The sequence below is a fragment of the Cryptomeria japonica genome, chromosome 4 (assembly GCF_030272615.1).
Source record: "Cryptomeria japonica chromosome 4, Sugi_1.0, whole genome shotgun sequence".
NCBI classification, from domain to species: domain Eukaryota; kingdom Viridiplantae; phylum Streptophyta; class Pinopsida; order Cupressales; family Cupressaceae; genus Cryptomeria; species Cryptomeria japonica.
The window spans coordinates 779,553,259-779,567,967 of record NC_081408.1 but is presented as its reverse complement, the minus strand read 5'-3'; the positions used below and the strand labels follow the sequence as shown (position 1 = coordinate 779,567,967).

The following is a 14,709-nucleotide window of genomic DNA, read 5'->3' as shown; positions in this document are numbered from 1 at the left end:
TACTCCAGATGAAAGAGGTTCTTTTCGAAGACATCAACACCAAATGCAATCAAGTTGAAGGCGTCATCCATCCAATTTAGAATAAGGTGTTTGAGGTGTTGTGTACCATTCTTGGCAGGCGGATCGAAGTTGAGACAGATGTGGACCTCCAAGAGTTGGAAGAGAGAGTCAAGGTCATCTTTTGCAAAGATGAGAATGTCATCACAGATGAGCAACGGGATCTAATGTTCACTACTATGCTCCTGATTGAGAAGATCAAAGAACTCGAACCTGGATGGGAAGTGGCTCTTCTCACTACCTTTGACCAGGTCATTCACTTGGAAGAATGAATGAAGAATCTTCATGAGATTCCTATTGCTGAGATTGAAGGAATTGTGTCCAAATTCGTTGCATATGCTAAGAAAGAGCATTGGAAACGGAACAAGGTTCTAGAAGAGAGGTTGTTATAGGATGATGTGGCATCTTAATTATCATTGGTCTATGTTTCCTTGACTTTTGTGCCAATTAAATATTTGGCTATGCATTTAATAATGTTCATCTAAAAAGGAAACTTTTTGTAACAAACCCTAATTAGGGTTTAGGTGTCAGAATCTCAGCCGTTGATCTTCTTTTGATCTGGGCTGTTCATTGTAATTGAGGATGCTATATATACCCTCACTCATCTTCATTTTGTCAATTAGATCAGATTAGATATTAGAGAGATAGATAATAGTTAGAGCTTTGGAGAGAAGAAAGTTATTTTGTAACAAGATTAAATAGTGAAGAAAGAATTTTGAACAATTGTTGTCCATTTGGCTTTGAGATCAATGAAATATTGAAGTTATGGTGTTTTATTGCAATTCTTGTGGCTATCTTCATGGTTGTTTATCTTCTTGAATCATTCTCAGTCGAAGTAGCATTTAAGTTTGAAGGACTAAGTGTTGTGCTTGATCTTTGGTGAGATTCGTATCCAAACCACTAGCTTCTTACTGATTGTAAGGACGCCTTGTGTGGTCAACTGGAGATATTGAGATTGCTTGAACATTCAATTATCATTGAAATATTGATATGTATCTTTATGATAGTATCTATAATCCTTGATGGTTTGAAAATCACTAATCACCTTAGAAGATCGCATCAATTCCAATAAAGTTGTAATCCCTTGGCAATACTGAAATTGGTAGAATCTTGCCAAGTCTAGCCTACATTGAGTCATTCTTAGGATTAGATTAGTATCCATCTCTTGAAACCCTTATTTTTTGCTATTTTTTGAGAACCTGTTAGCTTTTAGGAAAATCCTGTTCCTGCAAATCGAAAATACGTAAGGCCCCTTGAAGAAACAGCATTCACAACGACCACTAGTGCTTATCCACACATAGAGATCCTACAACGAAGAACCTTGAAGTCACCCTAATTGATCCTTTTCGCGATATCTTCAGCATTCAGAGACTTTACTCAAGAGAGGATAAGGTACCATTTGGGTATTTTATTCTGTGTTTGGTTGTGTACAAAATACACGTCAACAGTTCCCTAGTAGGATGGTCACGGGAATTCCATTTCCATGCTTGTGTCTTGATGCCTTTGCATAAGCTGCCAACTACCTAGTCACCTCAAGTAGTATTATCCTATCTGTAGTATATCTCGGCAACATGTAGGGAGGTGAAGGACATCCATGAACTCTAATGTATGTGAATTTTGGAAACTGAATGAACCATGCACCATGCTTCTTCACGAGCTCCTGCGCGTCCAGAGACAGTCGATTGTGAATCCCTCCTTGCAATGTCCTAGTGATATATATCTTGAAGGTGTCATTGCCTAGCTTGTAGTCACTCCTTGGCGGATGATGCAGTTGAACATAAGAATCACAAACTCTTATTTCTCCAGGTCCTCTTCCAACAACTCCTCTGTGAGGTAGTCCTGCATACTCAAAACCTCTGATCAAGGCATATATAACATATGAACTCATGTGAAATGACTTGGTAGTCCTTAGTCTTCTCAACTGCACGTCCAGGCTGTTGCTAATGATTCTAGCCCAATTGAGCAATCCTTTTCCTTGGACGATCAGTTGTATGAAGAAGAACATCCACTTGTCGAAGAAGAAAGCTTGAGAGGCACCCGTGACCCGATTGAGCAAGGTTATCAAGTCCTTGAAATCTTCTTGGAAGTCAATTCTGTGCAGTGTATTGGGAATCTTGTTCAGGCGAGGTCTGCTCTTGAGTAGCCAATTCTTGTTAATGAAGTTCAAGCAGGAATCAAGATCATCCTCATAGATAGACCTAGCTCCTTCTAGACTTTTGCAGATCATGTCTCTATGTTCCGGGAGATGAAAGGCTTCACTTATAGCTTCCTCCGAAAGATAGGCTAAGATAGTTCCATCCTCGGCTACGATCGTCCTTGAGTGTGAATCATAGTGTCGGGCACACTCGATCATCAACTCATGACACTTGACTGCGGGAGGGAAACCTGCAGCCTTGATGATGCCACTCTCAATTATCTTCTTTGCAACAGGTGACGGCTTGCCGATGTAGGGCGCTTCCTGAAACTTCTTCACATTGAAGTTTCCTAGATTGGTGTCTACGATATTGCTCCACTTGGACACGATCCTGGTCTCCAATTCATCATTTCTCTGATCCTCCTTGATGAGAGCCTACCGGGTAGTGGATCCACTGGTCTTGGGGGTCGTCATTTGATACCTACACCAAAATCTTAAAGTTAGGGTTTGAGCATAATACCTTGAAGTATGGGATTTAAGTCTTTTCAAGGAATTAACTTAATATTAATTTGAAAATAATGTGATAAATCCTAGTATTATGAATTTTCAAATTAATATTAATTGAGAATTGAAATCTGATTGTACAAGACTTAGACTTTCAAAGGATTGCTATGAAAAATAAAACTAAATCTTGAATAAGCTTTCAGAAAACTGATTATACATACCTCTTCCTTGACTTTAAGCTATCAACCTTGAAAAATGAATGAAGGAAGAAGGAGAATTTGCTGGACAAAGATGTTTGATCTGAATTTCTGGTCCTCTCTTTGAATGAATTAACCTTCAATCAGCCTTCAATCTGGAAATTATCCTCCAATCAGCTTCTCAATCAGAAATTCGCCTTCAACTAGTCTTCAAATATCTTCCAAAATCTGGAAATTATCCTCCAACCTGCTCAATTTTGCACCTCCAAATCTGCTCTTCAAGTTCGCACAAGGGAAAATGAATGAATGATTTTAAATTGTCAAAACACACCTCCCTTATATAGGGCGCTCACCTTGCTTTGACTCAAGGCCGACTTGGTAAAGGCTTTAATAAAATAAAATAAAACTCCTCCATAAGCATGGCCGACTTGTTTGCAAAGGCACAATAATGATTTTGAGTGCTCAAGCATGATTTTTTAATTTTTTGAATTAATTTCAAAGCTAAAGGTGGATTTTTATTTATTTTAAGGCTTAGAAAAATTAATTGATCAATTTATAAGTGCCTTAATGTGTGCGAATTTGTCTTAGTCTCCCAAATGAGTTTTTATTGGCAAATTTAATGAAAAACTATAGGATAGCTTAGCAAATGCTAAAGCTTGATCAAGGCTTGAGGAATTTTCATTCTCCTTAGGCATTAAAATGTTCAAAGTTTAGGTCTCTCCAAGGAGGCTTGCTTGAACTTTTATCTAGGCTTGTTTGCTTCATTAATCAACATCCTTACAACCTAGATTTGCCATCTTTCATGTTCTTGTCATCATAATTTTGCAACTTGCCTTTGACTTAGCCTAACAAAGGTGAATAATAGGTGTCCTCAAGGATTTCGCCCTGGACCCTTTGGAAGGGTCAGGAGCAATTTTCTTGATTAGGCCTTAAATACCACATTCTTTCACTTCAATATCCTCCGGAAGGTGAGCATATGCTTTCTTTAGTCCAACAAATTCTAGGGATCCATCCTTTTAGTTTCTCACATGGGCAAATTAGATGAAAATGGGAATTTCGCTCTGGACCCTTTGGAAGGGTGAGGAGCGAAATTCACTTTTTAGGTCACAACTCACCTTTGTTTGATCATCAACCTTCTCTAAGGCAATCTCCAGGGTCCATTCTCCTTGACCACTGACTTGGCTTAACAATATTTTGAAGGAAATACTGCATTTTAAGAATATCGCTCATTTTAAGAATATCGCTCTGGAACCTTTGGAAGGGTCAAGAGCGAGATTCACCCTTTAGGCCTAATTTTCAATCTCCTTCACTTCAATTCATCTAGACTCCTTCATTTCAAATCCACTTCTCAACTTGCCAGTATTGGTTTGATCCTCACAAGGCGAAAAAGGTCAAATTTCCTCAAAAACCTAGCCAGGGACAGGACCTATCCTGAATTTCGCTCTGGACCCTTTGGAAGGGTCAGGAGCGAAATTCTCATTTTAGCTCAAAATATGCATCACTGATGGTCAAAAATCTCTCCAAGGAATTCCAAATAGCCTCTTTCATCTTTGTTTAGGCCTGACTTCTCTCAGGTTTTGAAGGAAAAGGTGTTTTTAGGGTTTTTCGCTCTAGACACTTTGGAAGGGTCAGGAGCGAATTTCTTGCTTGTAGCTCATTTTTTCATCATTTCAACTTTAATCCACCTCACAAGGCAAGAAAATACTTCTCTTCTCTCATCCAACCCAAGTTTAACTTGATTTTGCAAGGCAAAATAGGTGATTGAAAGATTTTTGCCCTGGACCCTTTGGAAGGGTCAGGAGCGAATTTCCTCCTCTGGCCTAAAATCATCATTTTTGGAAACAACAATCAACTCAAGGGAAATCTCAAGGGCATCTTTCACCTTGGCCTAGGCATGGTTTAGCACAAATTTGAAAGGAACATGTAGATTTTAGGATTTTTGCTCTGGACCCTTCGGAAGGGTTAGGAGCGAAAATCTTGTTTTAGGATTATTTCTCCATCCTTTCAACTTCAAATCACCTCCAAGACTTAGAACACCTTGCCTCACTCCTCTCTAGGCCATAAAAATCAAAATTTTAACTTGCCTTGTAAAGAAAATAGGTGGAATTGGGATTTTCACTCTGGACCCTTTGGAAGGGTCAGGAGCGAAAATCTTGATTTGAGCTTACTCCCTCATCATTTGTCTTCAATCAACTTCAACAAGGAAAGAACACCTTTCCTCATGCACATCCAAACCATAAAGAGTCAAAGTTGACTTGATTTTGTAAGGAAAACAAGGTGATTTTAAGATTTTCGCTCTGGACCCTTTGGAAGGGTCAGGAGTGAAAATCACTTTTTAGGCTCAATTCCTTCATCTTAAATGGTTTTTAGCAATTTAAAGTCACTCTAAGGAGAAACTCCTCCTTGATTTTACCTTAGCCCACACTTGATCTAGCACAAAATTGATAGCAAATAGAGGTTTTGAGAAAATTCGCTCTGGACCCTTTGGAAGGGTCAGGAGCGAAAATCTCATTCTTGACCAAAAATCATCATTCTTTCAACTTGAAACTTCATTGCAAGATAGAATCTCATCTTTCATTGCCCTAGGAACAAGGTTTTAAGCCCAGGAAAGGTCAAAAGGGTAGGCTTATAAGGGATTTCACTCTGGACCCTTTGGAAGGGTCAGGAGCGAAATTCTCTTTCCTGGCTAAAATCCTTCATTTTCATAGCTACCAAACACTCTCAAAGGATAGATCATGTTCATTCTCCTTCTCACCATGCCTTGGACATCAAATTTTAGCCAAACAAGGAAAGAAATGCATCCTAGGAAGATTTTCGCTTTGGACCCTTTGGAAGGGTCAGGAGCGAAAATCTTGACTTGGGCTAGATTCTTCATTTCTCCCTTTCAAAACAACCTCAAGAGGCAAAGACAAGTTACTTCTCTTCCATCCACGTTATAACAAACCAAAAACTTGATCTTCTTTAATGTAAAAATAAGAGTTTTTAGGAATTTCGCTCTGGACCCTTTGGAAGGGTCGGGAGCGAAATTCCCTTTTTGGTCCAAAATCCTTCATTTTTCAATGCTTTCATACATTCCAAAGGCTACAAGATGTCCATCTTTCCTTTCAAGATACCCTGCAAATCAAAATTTAGTCAAACTTAGGAGGAAATGAGCTTTAAGAAGATTTTCGCTCTGGACCCTTTCGAAGGGTCAGGAGCGAAAATCTCATTCTAGGCTAGATTGCTCACTTTTCAAACTTCAAACTACCTCAAGAGGCAAAATTGGATCATTTTCCACCTTAGGAACAAGGTTTCAAGTCCATTCAAGGCAACAAATAAGGTTTATGGTGAATTTCGCTCTGGACCCTTTGGAGTCGCGACGGTTGGGTCGCACCCCTTCGGCTGTTATATATTGTACTACCTGTGGGTATTGAGAGTAGTGTAGTTGACGACAGATAATGCTATGAACATTGTATACACTTTGAGTTATTAATGGAAAGCTTATTCTTGTATTCATGTTGTTATTGCATTGTTTATTTCTGCATTACTTTTGTATTCCTTCTGTTTACCCAGTGAGGCAAACAATCCCGAAGTTCATGAAAAACCAAAAAAGAATCCAAAGAGCAAACTGCAAAACTCCTACAAACACCCTCTAAAAAATCCACCCGAAAAGAAATTTCCTCTACTGGAAATGCATGTCATACCACTCCGAAGCTATCGAGAAACCCAGAAAAAACCAAGAGGCAAACTTCCAAACTCCTACAAACACCCCTCTGAAAACCATCCTGAAGACAAAAACCCTAATTTAGTCTCTAATTAGCCTACAGGTTTCCAAAATAGGCTAAGACTCCATCCATCAGTCTAGAAATGAGAAGGGGACATTACAGTTTATAAGACAAGTTATATGCTTGTGATTAAAGTTCAAAAAGTAAAAGTTTGTTAATATAATGATTCACCCCCTCCCCCGCCTTTCAGTATATTCTTGTGCTCTTCAACAACTTCACTGGAAATTCACAAGAAAAGGAAGAAATAATTAGGAGGGATGGAAAATGGAAAGCAAAAAATAATGAAGTTGGAAAAAAGTGGAAAACTTAAAGGGGAGCCGGCGAGTGAGAGAAAATTTAAAATAGGAGTTATTAAAATGTTGCAGTCGAGAAAAATTAAATTGGAAAAGAAAAATGATGGCAAGTGGAGAAAAAAGGAAATTTTCATTAAAATATTAGAATTGGAGGATATTTTAAAGTGTAAATGCCAAATGTTGAGGAGAAGATTTATTAAGAGAGCAGAGTTAAAAAATATTATAAAGTATGGCAAAAAAAAAAACGGACTTCAAAAAATTAAAAGTGTTGCCCCACGTACGACATCCCTCTAACATAATCCATCCCTCTAACATAATCCTCGTACTTCTTGGCAAGCTATCTCTCCATCACCTACGACAGTCTCTCCACATATGGCCTCTTGGTACCTCCCATGTACGGCATCTCTCCCATCATGCACAGCATAACTCTCCTCACCACGTACAACAGTCTTCCTATCATATCCCATCCCCGTGATCAAATGTAAAATTTATCTTTTTAAAATTATCTTATCAATAGAACATAACCGTGTTAGTTAAATATCAATACACTTATTTTATTTAGTATTGACTAATCGTCTGCTTATTTCTATCAGCAATATATTATTAAATACTGAATAATCATTTATTAAATAATGACTAAGCATCTAATGATTATTAAATAATGTATTATTTATAAGACAAAGGCAGCGGTCCATTAAGTTAAGAAGAATACTTATTAAAGGCTGCATACCATTACAAAAACATAAACTAAAGACACCGACTAACAAGAAGGGAGACATCTCCTTCCACACAACCATTCACATCAGCAACTACGTGTATAAGAAGGCCCAGCAGATCATGTTGGGAAATAACTTTGGAATAGAGAAAAAGGATACCACGATAAAAGAGGAGGCACACACACAAAGGAAGACTGATTGCTTTGGGAGGGCATTTGGATTGCCACTGGAGGTGCGTATAACCATAAGGGAGGCAGCAGGTATTAACAAACATACTGTTTACTCAATAAATGACTGAACTAACTTCAATCATATTCACAGTATTACTGTAAATTAAGATAGGTACAGCATTATAATATATGGGTCTGAACATATTCTGAACACAGGGAACAATTAATGAGGGCTATAAGAATAAAAATTAAGATTAGTTATAATCCACTAAAATAGTAATCATAAAGTAATGAATCTCTGTATTATCAATCTCATATTATTTGAATGAATAGAACATCAGCAAACAATATAATAACAGTATATATGTATATCAATGATAGATGGAGTAATCATCTTTAGTACATTTTAGATAGGCAAATGTAAATCTCCTCATGAGTGGAAGGGAAAGATGTAGGTAAGAGGGTATAAGTAGTATACCTTGTCTGGATGCCAAAGTTCTGCCATCAAGGCCAAGAGGGTCAAAGTCCTGCTCTTGGTCTTAGATAGGACAAACACTACGATCTCCATGCCCTTCCTACCATGACGAGCTATTCACTACAAGGGATGAGGCATGGATAGGGAAGCAAGACAAGTACCTACTAAGTAGTATATCTTGTGTGGGGTCAACATCTTGCCACCAAGGCCAAGAGGGTCAAAGTCCCACTCTTGGCCTTAGTATAGGTTAACTTGGTCGATCCTATCATGTCCCACCTCTAGGATTACACTATGCTTGATAGTAAATAGATTGCAAAAGATATGATTAGTAATTCAAAAAATAGCATTAGATTTAGATATTATATGTGTGTGTGTGTGTGTGTGTGTGTGTGTGTGTGTCTATATATATATATATATATATATGCATTTGTGATTTCCACATGGTGATTGCAAGATTTATTTGTAAGTCTTTTCTCTTGCCCTAATTCAATATAATTGTGAATGTAGGGTTTAATAAAATTGAGAAGGGAACATTACACTTCCATACAGCATCAACTTCCTCATCCGGTATGGCCGAGCAAAGTATGGCATCATCTCACTTCTATACGACTAAATAGCATACGGAGTTCACATTGCAGCTTTGTACAACACATCCTTGCATTAACCATATGACATCCTAAGTTGTCCACCATACGACCATGTCATTGTTTCTACATCAACACCATACAACACCATTCCTTCATTATGCGACATCATTTCTTCACCATATGGCAACAATTTCTGCTCGTACGACATTTTGATGGCAAGCTCACCATACGGTGACTATATACTGTATGGGTACGACTCACAAGAAAGCTAATCCACAACGTACAAGTGCATCTTCTTGGTTCATGGTTTGGCAACGTTCGGGCTGGTCCGTGGCATACTGTACAGCATCTTCAAGAGCACTCCGTACTTTGTCTCATTTGAACCATACAAATTCTCATTTATCATGTACGACAACAACAAGTGGTAGGACTAGTACAACAATATTATGCAAGCTCCATACGACAACTTCAAGTACAGCCATCTTTTCTGAAGTGGAGAGCACAACTTGATCAAAATTTTGACATTGAATCACTAGTTTTTGGCTTCATCAACATTATTTTTGGAAACTAAAAATATCAAAAAAATGATGTGCACCATGGAGTTTCGTCTAGCTCTAATGGTTTTAATTCGGGCTTGATGGCGGGGGTTCCACACCTCAACCCCGCAAGGGGCGCTGCCCCCAAACTCCTACAAGGGGTACTGCCCCTTGACCAGGTTGGGTGCATTGCCCCCAAACCCCCAGTTTGGTGTTTCCAATACAAGTTGTTGTCTATACTCTTGTCATTAATCTTCCCGAATATTACTTGATGTTTACTTGCTGTCTAGAAGACGACTCTTTCTTTTGGGGGGGATGATGTAGTCAGCATAAAAATGCCTATCGTTATGTTGGTAATATTGGTAATCCGGCAATGTATTAATTGTCCAAATTAAGTTTGTAGTTACTCTTGGGTAGTTAATGTGTCAGCCTTCAAATATGTTGTGTACCATCAACGAAGGTAGTATGATAGAGTCAGATCAATTTTAATCCTTGGCTGACCATCTCTGGTCTTCTTCTCTGTAATAATTTCATGTGCGAATAAAGATATATTTTACTCCTGTATCTAGTATGCATTGTTATTTGTATTATTATTTCATCCATTTAATTTATCAAATATAGCGATAAACAAGCTTTCTCTCAATCTAACTGTTTGAACTACTCTTACTTTTATTTGCTAACTAGTTGGAAGTGTCCAAGGTCTGCCACGCATTGATCACACATGTGATTGATGCTAAATTGTTTTTATGTAGATGGGGACATCACAATAAATGGGTGTCATAATTTTTCCTACAAAGTGTGTAATAGAGGGAAATAAGCATATCAACTTTTCAGCCTAAGCTGACAAGTTCTTCCTAGGCCTCATAGATTCACTTTAGGTAAAACAAGGGGTTTTATTCAATAAGAATAACTGCGGATCTTTAATGTGACATAAGATGTCTCTGCTTCCATTTTAAGCCATTAGGGATCATGAATGAGCACACTTGGACATCCTCACCATGATCAGATGTGACTAAAGATATGCTTGACCATCACTGCCCCGGGTAAATGGAGAGAAACACATTATGGCCCATTTCTCCCAAATTGGCTCAGCTTCTTTAATGTGATATAAGATGTCTCTGCTTTCATTTTCAGCCATTAGGGATCATGAATGACCACATTTGGACATCCTCACCATGATCAGATGTGACTAAAGATATGCTTGACCATCACTGCCCCGGGTACATGGAGAGAAACACATTATGGCCCATTTCTCCCAAATTGGCTCAGCTTCAGAGGTATAAATTTATGGCACTACAGATTGGACAAAATGTACATTCTGAAAAGACGAATTCTTTTTATTGGTTAAATATGTAACTATTAATCATAATAAGTATGCAAGGTAAATCATAAACAATACAAAAGGTAGAAAAAATGTACTTCGAAGAAGATGTGGGGCCAACATCTGGTGCAGCTTTCCAACTTGCTCTTCATGACTAATATCTTTGAATTCATCATGAAAATCTTCTGAACTAGCAAACTGCTTAAAATATTGAACAGTGTTGTCAATGTGAAATGAAGTAAATGCCAATAAAGTATTAAGTGTACAATATTAGCTATGCAAAAACTAACCTTCCCTGCATCCAGAAAGTGCATAAGCACGAAGAGTTCATCCAAGTTATTCTGCTAGAAGAAAACATTCAAGTATCATGTTAATCACATTAAAATTAATTTCAACATCATGTTTAATTTGCACCTATGATACAACGAGAGTGAAATATCAGGCCCATCAAAGCAGAATATGTTTCTATACAAAACAAATAAACAGGGAAAAGAAGCTTGTCCAAGAAAACACACATGTTTAGCTCCTGTTTTATGCAATCAATGCCATTAATGGATCCATATAAAAGACATACTGCATCTGAACGGCAATGTGTAGTCAGGATGATATAAATAACAGAGAAAGCAAATATCATGAATTTCATTTGTCCAATGGGCATGGATAAGTGATAAAAATGGAGTGTTAGTACAATGAAGACCTGGATTTAATTCCTACCCTCCTCTCCTCTCCCCACCCTGATTATTTGTTGGGCAAGCTCCTGTTGTTATAATGAAATAAAATGATGTGCCTGGGAGACCAGGCCCTCATTTGTGTCATGTAGGTCGAGGAGCCAGTAAACCCTCATTGACCAATCAAAAAAAAAGGTCAGGAGTTTTTTTGGTTTTTGTCCTTTTTTATTTTTTTTATAACAATTAAACTGATACTTTTTATTTATTTTTGGATAGGATATAGTTTTACTTTTCAAAAACTCAGACCTAATTTTTATTATTATAGTTTTTTATTTTTTTTAAGTTTAATTTGGCCATCATCCAAAAGAATTTTAGGCTATATGCAGCAATAGTTCTTGATCATAGATTAGAAATTAGACCAAACCAAAAGTCCGGGATTTAAGAGAAAAATGATTAAAAAATGCCCCAAACCGTGCGTTATAGGATAGGTAGCTCTGATATCACATTAAATATACCTACTAGGTGTGATATAATAAACATAGATATATATTATATACCCTTTGAAGATTAGCAATGGTTTCACCAATGCTAAAATGTCCAGCAGCTTGTAAGTATGTGCTACTCGAATAAGTTGTACTAGATCACCGCGTAGTATGCACAAATTCATACAGTAACCAATCCTTAGGATGATACTAAGTTCTTTCATCTAAATCTGTATTTATCTTAATCTTCAACAACTGGTAGGTCTCTTTGCAATCTGGTCCAGTGTGTATTATTCATATGCGTCACAAACAAAGACGTTGAACTTCATGACAGTCCCCACTGAAGCAATCTTTGAGACAGGCAGTCAAGTGAACATATCTACAATTTTATCATTATGTCCACCTTAGATTTGATAATTACATGGAATTTCTGCAAAAATCCCATAGATATGAAGTGTCTTGCCGTTGTATCTTAGTTTGAAACTGCAAATATTGAAGAGGCGATAATCAGTATGTACTATGTACTATTGTTTCTTTACCAGGGAGATAATGTTACCACTTCCTTACTACCTGAACCAATGCATAGAGCTCATTTTCATAGGTTTGTTAGTTTATCGCTGATCCACTGAATTTTTCTGAGTGATAACATACAGATCTCTTCCCTTGCTACAAGACTACCACTCATAGCATGCATCCATATGTTTCAATATGGAAAGGCTGCTGCAAGGTAGACAAAGCTAACAGCAGAGCACACTGATGTTTGTTTCCCCCCAATGAAAACTTTTATCCTTTGCAGTGATAGTATGTAAAGAACATGATATAGATGAAAAGATTGTCATCAATTTCTAAATTTTATATAGAATCCACGAAAATCCTGATTTCAGTCACTATTGATGGGTTTGGCCATTTCAGTCACTATTGATGGGTTGGCCATTTCAGAATTGTTTCTACATTAGCCGAATGGATTCTCAGTTGTCCTCTATTCATGTCTTTAATAGATCAACAACATTTTTACAAACTGACAATTCTGACTGCCAATTCCTGGACCCTTTGCTGGTCTCATGGACATTATTAGAATTCCTTCATTCATTCATTCATTTCAGGGCTTGTTAAGACTTGCTAAAAGTGTTTAAGATGTTCTTTAAAAGTGTTGCTGAATATATCATTGAAGTATGCTATAAGAAATGAATCTAAGGACATACTGCATCATTCATTGGTCTCATGAATGTAGCAGGTGCATTACACAAACCAAATGACGGTATTACTATTAAGTTATTAACCAATCAAAAAGGTGCTTCTTTGTTTTGAATTAAATCTTCCACGGCTTCATCTTTAATCCTTACTTGATGATAGCCACTTTGTAATGTCCCCATTCTGGACATGGAGACAATTAAAATCGATAAACAATTAAATAAGTTTAAATTAAAGATTTAAACTAATTAATAAGAAAACAAGCATGATATCAAGGAACCATTAATACCACTTCCGGTCATCATCAAGAAAACTATGATGTCAAAGATATAGGATCAACAGATACGATATTGGCACCATCAATTATTCATATGCAGTCTTCATACATAGCAATACACTCAGCTACGTGGTGAACACATGTAGTAGAGTCAACAAGGAAAAGAGGAATATAAACACCGTCGAAACAACGATTGAGGAGACTATCATATTTAAGGATGCCGTAACATATACAAACTATAGTTGGCAACTATATTATTGCCGACAATGATTAATAACGACGCCTCAAGCAAGGAGGCAAACCAGCATCTAATCGACATTATTATGAAGATAGATTATGGCTCAAATATAATGATTAGAAGAATCGGTGATAACAATGCTTCAAAGATCAATTATGATCATACTAGGTTCAGGCATGAATCGATAGCAATGGAAGTTATTATAATAATTGATGATGATTGAAACGATATCCAAGCTAGTGCAAACACCGATAATTAGTTAGTATTAACTATTGATTATCATATCCATCCACCCCTCGGTATCTTATGAAATGGCACGATAATGACTAAACAATGATTATGTCTAATCGCTGACAAACAGAGAGTTATATTAAGTAAAGGTATGCCTAATAAATAAGTGGAGAAGATATAATAATGTTATGATCAGCAATTATGAGAGGACTCAATAATGACTACTTATCAGCAAAGTCGATGAATATAAAATAATTAGGTTGCAGCGATTAGTAATGACGAGGTGCATTTAGCACCAAGGAAAAGGAGATGCTAAGGAGACATGTCTGTTGGCATCATGTCTCATCATTCCAAACACAAGATAAAAGAAGACAGTTGTAATCATTCAAATAAAATTGTGTGGGTTTATATTTTATTTTCTTTATCCAGTTTGGATCGCTCTTCTAAGAGAAGTTTTGCCTTTGGCACATCAGATTGCATGCATCCAAGTTCATTAATCAGAAACAGCACCATCTTTGTTGCAAGTATATATCTCCCGATCAGAAACAGCAACCTATCACTATAGGTGATATCATCATATCCATATACAGAAAGATGTAAGTGGATATCAATTGTATACTTATCAAGAATCAATCTGAAACAGCAATTCACTCTACATCAGTTTAGGTGAAAGGGAAAGTTTATCAGCATTACAAGAGATTTCTTGCATAACTCATATCAATATATCAGAAAGAGCACATATCTCTGTATATATAATTTGTAGATTGGAATATAATAACTTTGCATATTTCTAAGGATCATATCAGATACAGCATCAACCTGTTATCCAATCCATATATTGTTCTTTTTGAATAATATTGTCATTGTT

General features: G+C 37.0%; 1 protein-coding gene across 7 annotated transcripts in view; it reads right to left on the bottom strand.

Moving 5' to 3' along the window:
* LOC131031980 (CHD3-type chromatin-remodeling factor PICKLE) overlaps nucleotides 1-14,709 on the bottom strand; it is a 276,430-nt gene that overhangs the window by 198,059 nt on the left and 63,662 nt on the right. For 6 of the 7 annotated variants that reach the window (XM_059220166.1, XM_059220170.1, XM_059220169.1 and 3 more), the window contains 2 exons: nucleotides 11,045-11,098; nucleotides 10,853-10,952 (listed from right to left, as the gene is read on the bottom strand). In XM_059220166.1, coding sequence (XP_059076149.1) covers nucleotides 10,853-10,952; nucleotides 11,045-11,098 — 154 coding nt within the window. The remainder of the gene's footprint in view (nucleotides 1-10,852; nucleotides 10,953-11,044; nucleotides 11,099-14,709) is intronic. The other variant, XM_057962846.2, reaches the window with a different exon arrangement.